General features: G+C 57.5%; 1 protein-coding gene across 1 annotated transcript; it reads left to right on the top strand.

The window, feature by feature from the left end:
• Nucleotides 1-628: 628 nt before the first annotated feature.
• Nucleotides 629-4,457, top strand: LOC130598950 (serine protease 53-like; the record flags this gene model as incomplete). Its single annotated transcript, XM_057408926.1, has 4 exons — nt 629-851; nt 1,067-1,217; nt 3,678-3,796; nt 4,285-4,457. Coding segments are annotated over 4 exons (666 nt in total), but the record flags the coding sequence as incomplete, so codon positions are not given.
• Between the last annotated feature and the right edge of the window lie 1,590 nt (nt 4,458-6,047).

Here is a 6,047-nt window from a genome sequence, read left to right as displayed (position 1 = left end):
ACCCCTACCTGATCTCTATGTGACCCCACCTGACCCCTATCTGACCTCTATGTGACCCCACCTACCTCTATGTGACCCCTGTCTGACCCCTACCTGGCCTCTATGTGACCCCACCTGACCCCTACCTGACCTCTATGTGACCCCACCTGACCCCTACCTGACCTCTATGTGACCCCTGTCTGACCCCTACCTGACCTCTATGTGACCTCACCTGACCCCTACCTGACCTCTATGTGACCCGTCTGACCCCTACCTGACCTCTATGTGACCCCACCTGACCCCACCTGACCCCTACCTGACCTCTATGTGACCCCTACCTGACCTCTATGTGACCCCACCTGACCCCTACCTGACCTCTATGTGACCCCTGTCTGACCCCTACCTGATCTCTATGTGACCCCACCTGACCCCTACCTGACCTCTATGTGACCCCTGTCTGACCCCTGTCTGACCCCTACCTGACCTCTATGTGACCCCACCTGACCCCTACCTGACCTCTATGTGACCCCTACCTGACCTCTATGTGACCCCACCTGACCCCTGTGTGACCCCTGTCTGACCCCTACCTGGCCTCCGTGACCCCCACCTGACCCCTGCATGACCCCTCGGGTGCCGCTGTCTCCCACAGGCGGACTCGGGGGGCCCCATCCAGTGCCGGGGGGGCTCCGGGCGCTGGTTCCAGGCGGGGGTGCTGAGCTTCGCCGTGGGCTGCGCCCGCCCGGGGCTGCCAGTGCTGGGCACGGCGCTGGGCGCCCACACGCGGTGGCTGCGGCGCCACCTCCCCCCCGGCGCCTTCCTCCAGCCCCACGACGCCGCCACCGAGCCCCACAGCGAGGAGGGGCTGTGCCTGGGTAAGGGCAGCCGCGGCCCGTAACTGGGACCCATAGAGCTGTGGGGCGCCCCATAGAACCCTGTATGTCCCCCTCATAGAGCTATGGGGCGCTCCATAGACCCCTCTGTGTGTGTGTCCCCATCATAGAGCTATGGGGTGCCCCACAGACCCCTCTGTGTGTCCCCCCATAGGGCTATGGGGCGCCCCATAGACCCCTGTGTGTCCCCTCCGCAGGGTGCGGGATGTGGGGCGGCCCCGCTTTGGCGCCCCCTAGCGGCGCGGCGTGGCCCTGGTCCGTGGCGCTGCTGCGGGGGGGGCGGCCCCAGTGCTGGGGGGCGCTGATAGCGGAGAGCTGGGTGCTGAGCGCCGCGCACTGCTTCATCGGGTGAGTGCCCCCCTGCCGGCCCACAGGGACCCATGGGGACCCATAGAGACCCATAGGGACCCCATAGAAACCCATAGAGACCCATAGGGACCCCATAGAAACCCATAGAGACCCATAGGGACCCCATAGAAACCCATAGAGAACAATAGGGACCCCATAGAAACCCATAGAGACCCATAGCATCCCTATAGCTCTACCCTATAGAACAGAGACCATAGGGACCATAGAGACACATAGGGAGCATAGAGACCATAGGGACCATAGAGACACACATAGGGACCATACCATAGAGACACATAGGGACCATAGAGACACATAGAGAGACACATAGGGACACATAGAGACCATAGGGACATAGAGACCATAGGGACCATAGAGACACATAGGGACCATAGAGACCATAGGGACCATAGAGACACATAGGGACCATAGAGACACATAGGGACCATAGAGACCATAGAGACACATAGGGACCCATAGGGACACATAGGGACCATAGAGACACATAGGGACCATAGAGACACATAGGGACACATAGAGACACATAGGGACACATAGAGACACATAGGGACACATAGAGACACATAGGGACACATAGAGACACATAGGGACACATAGAGACACATAGGGACACATAGAGACACATAGGGACACATAGAGACACATAGGGACCATAGAGACACATAGGGACCATAGAGACCATAGGGACCATAGAGACACATAGGGACATAGAGACACATAGGGACACATAGGGACACATAGAGACACATAGGGACACATAGAGACACATAGGGACACATAGAGACACATAGGGACACATAGAGACACATAGAGACACATAGAGACACATAGAGACACATAGGGACACATAGAGACACAGAGTGACACATAGAGACCATAGAGACACATAGGGACACATAGAGACCATAGGGACACATAGGGACACATAGAGACATAGGGACATAGAGACACATAGAGACACATAGAGACACATAGAGACACATAGAGACACATAGGGACATAGAGACACATAGGGACACATAGAGACACATAGGGACACATGGGGACATAGAGACACATAGGGACCATAGAGACACATAGAGACACATAGGGACACATAGAGACACATAGTGACACATAGGGACACATAGTGACACATAGTGACACATAGTGACACATAGTGACACATAGAGACACATAGGGACACATAGAGACACATAGAGACACATAGGGACACATAGAGACACATAGGGACACATAGAGACACATAGAGACACATAGAGACACATAGGAACACATAGAGACACATAGGGACACATAGAGACACATAGGGACACATAGGGACACATAGGGACACATAGAGACACATAGGGACACATAGAGACACATAGGGACCATAGGGACCATAGGGACACATAGGGACCATAGAGAGACATAGGGACCATAGAGACCATAGGGACCATAGAGACACATAGGGACCATAGAGACCATAGGGACCATAGAGACACATAGGGACCATAGAGACACATAGGGACCATAGAGACACATAGGGACCATAGAGACCATAGGGACATGGGGACCATAGAGACCATAGGGACCATAGAGACACATAGGGACCATAGAGACCATAGGGACCATAGAGACACATAGGGACCATAGAGACACATAGGGACCATAGAGACCATAGGGACCATAGGGACACATAGGGACCATAGACACATAGAGACACATAGGGACCATAGAGACACATAGGGACCATAGAGACCATAGGGACCATAGAGACACATAGGGAGCATAGAGACCATAGGGACACATAGAGACACATAGGGACCATAGAGACACATAGGGACCATAGGGACCATAGGGACACATAGGGACCATAGAGAGACATAGCGACCATAGAGACACATAGGGACCATAGAGAGACATGGGGACCATAGAGACCATAGGGACCATAGAGACACATAGGGACCATAGAGAGACATGGGGACCATAGGGACATGTAAGGACCATAGGGACCCATAGAGACACATAGGGACCATAGAGACACATAGGGACCATAGAGACACATAGGGACCCATAGAGACACATAGGGACCCCATAGAGACACATAGGGACCCTAGAGACACATAGGGACACATAGAGACACATAGGGACACATAGAGCCTATGGGGTGAGACCCATAGAGCCTATATGGGGGGACCCATAGATTCTATATATTCTATGGAGTGAGCCCCATAGACCCCATAGATCCTATGGAGACCCATAGACCCCATAAATCCTATGGGGTGAGACCTATAGAGCCCTATGGGAGGGAGTGTGTCCCCATTTCCCCATAGACCCCATTGCCCCTATTGACCCCATTGCCCCATAGCCCCCATTGCCCCTATTGAACCCATTGCCCCATAGCCTCCATTGCCCTGTTGCCCCCATTGACCCCATTGCCCCCCCTGTGAGCAGGCTCCCCCAGCCCCATGGATGTGCTCAGCGTGGAGGTGTCTCTGCCGGAACCCTGCGAGACCCCGACCCCCAACGACACCGTTTGTGTCACCGTGCTCGAGGGCAACAGCACCCGGCAGGTCTGTGGGGGGCCATTGGGTGCCTATGGGGCCATTCGGGGGCCTATGGGGCTGTTGGGGGTCATTGGGTGCCTGTGGGGCTGTTCAGGGGCCTGTGGGGCCATTGGGTGCCCATGGGGCCATTGGGGGCCACTGGGGGCCATTGGGTCTCTATGGGGTCATGGGGAGCCATTGGGGTCCTTATGTTCCTTATGGGGTCCCTTTGGGGTCTCTTTGGAGTCCCCAGGACCCATTTGGGCTGCCTTAGCCTGGTTTTGGTCTATTTTGGGCTGCTTTATGCTGTTCCAGGCTATTTCGGGGGGGGGGGCTCAGTTGTTTGGGGGCTGTTTTGGGGCTATCTCGGGCAGTTTGGGGCTGGTTTGGGCCTATTTGGGGCCGTTTGGGGGCTATTATGGGGCTATTTCGGGCTGTTTTGGGGCTATTTTGGGCTGTTTTGGGGCTATTTTGGGCTGTTTTGGGTCTATTTGAAGCCCCCTCCCCCCCCGCAGGCACTTGGTGGCTCCCCATTGGCGTGCGTGGAGCGCGGGGTCTGGTTCCTGCTGGGCACGGCCACGACCACTGCGGCGGGGGGGGGAGTTGGGGGGGGCCGGCTCCGGTTCACCAGCGCCCCCCCCCTGGAGCGCTGGGTCAGCGGCATCACCAGGGAGGCCTACTTCAATGAGCCCCCCCCCGACCCCCGGGAGGAGGAGGAGGAGGAAGAGGAGGATGAAGGGGATGGGGATGAATGGGATGAAGGGGATGCTTTGGACGAGCCCATCCCCACCATGGGGGGCGCCAGCGCCACCGAGGACCCAGAGGCACTGAGGGACCCCCACCCCATGGAGGACCCCTTGGGAGACACCATGGGGAACCCCGTACCCGGTGAGGGGGGGGGCTCCGGCCTGGCCTGACCCCCCCTACCTTGGGGGGTGCTTTGGTTTAAGGGGTCACACACACGGGACAGAGCAATAAATGGTGATGGGCAGCACTTGGGGGGCTCCAGATCCGTTGGGGGGGGGGGACACGACCCACTTTGGGGGCAAAAAGGACCCCAATTTCCACTAATCCCCCCTCAGAATGGTTCATTCCGACCCAAACACCGCGATTCCCCCCAAATTGATTCATCCCCAAAAGAAAGCACCCAGTTCCCCCCAAAATGGTCCATTCCCACCTCAAAATACCCCAATTCCCCCCAAAATGGTCCATTCCCACCTCAAAATACCCCAATTCCCCCCAATATGGTCCATTCCCACCTCAAAATACCCCAATTCCCCCCAAAATGGTCCATTCCCACCTCAAAATACCCCAATTCCCCCCAATATGGTCCATTCCCACCTCAAAATACCCCAATTTCCCCCTCAAAAATGGTCCATTCCCACCTCAAAATACCCCAATTCCCCCCAATATCCATTCCCACCTCAAAATACCCCAATTCCCCCCAAAACGGTCCATTCCCACCTCAAAATACCCCAATTCCCCCCAAAATGGTCCATCCCGCCCCAACCCCCCTCTAGTCCCCCCTAAAAGCCCCGAAATCGCCCCATTTCACCCCAATCCCTCCCCTGCACCCCCCCCCCCCCGTTCCACCGCATGGTCTCGTCCGCTCCCTCCCTCCCCGGAAGCGCCCACAGGCCCCGCCCCTTACCCAGGCCCCGCCCCCCGGCCCCGCGCCGCCGCCGCCGCCGCCCGGTCCTAGCGCCGAACCCCCCGCGGATCAAGGTGAGGCCTCGGGCCCCCCATTGCGCCCCATTGCCCCACACATTGCCCCACACACCCCATAGGGCACCAGCATGGACCCCCCCTCCCCGCACGGCCCGGCCCGGCATGCACTGCGGGCACCCCCCCATTGAAACACCCCTACTGGAAGCCCCCCCCCCCATAGAGCCCTGTGTTACAGCCCCATTGAAGCCCATTCCCCACCCCCCATTGAACCCCACTGGCCCCCCATTATCTCCTATTACCCCCATTACCCCCTATTTGCCCCCAATAACTCTCCCCATTGCCCCCCCATTGCCCCCCATGACCCCCATTGCCGACCCTATTGTCCCCTATTACCCCCATTGGCCCCCACTGACACCCCATTACGCTTCATCGTCCCCCATTGCACCCCTAGTGCCTGTCATTGCCTCTCTGTTACCCCCATTGCCCCCCCGTTGTCCCCTATTAACCCCCTATTGCCCCCCATTACCCCCCCCATTGCCACCCATTCCCCCCCATACCCCATATGGGGCTCCCCCCCCATAACCCTCATCCAACCTGGCTCCATGTCCAC

This window comes from Pezoporus wallicus, unplaced genomic scaffold, assembly GCF_028554395.1.
Source record: "Pezoporus wallicus isolate ANWC-B61680 ecotype Strahan unplaced genomic scaffold, APGP_CSIRO_Pwel_v1 contig_9898, whole genome shotgun sequence".
Taxonomy (NCBI): domain Eukaryota; kingdom Metazoa; phylum Chordata; class Aves; order Psittaciformes; family Psittacidae; genus Pezoporus; species Pezoporus wallicus.
This window is presented reverse-complemented; position numbering and strand designations above follow the sequence as displayed.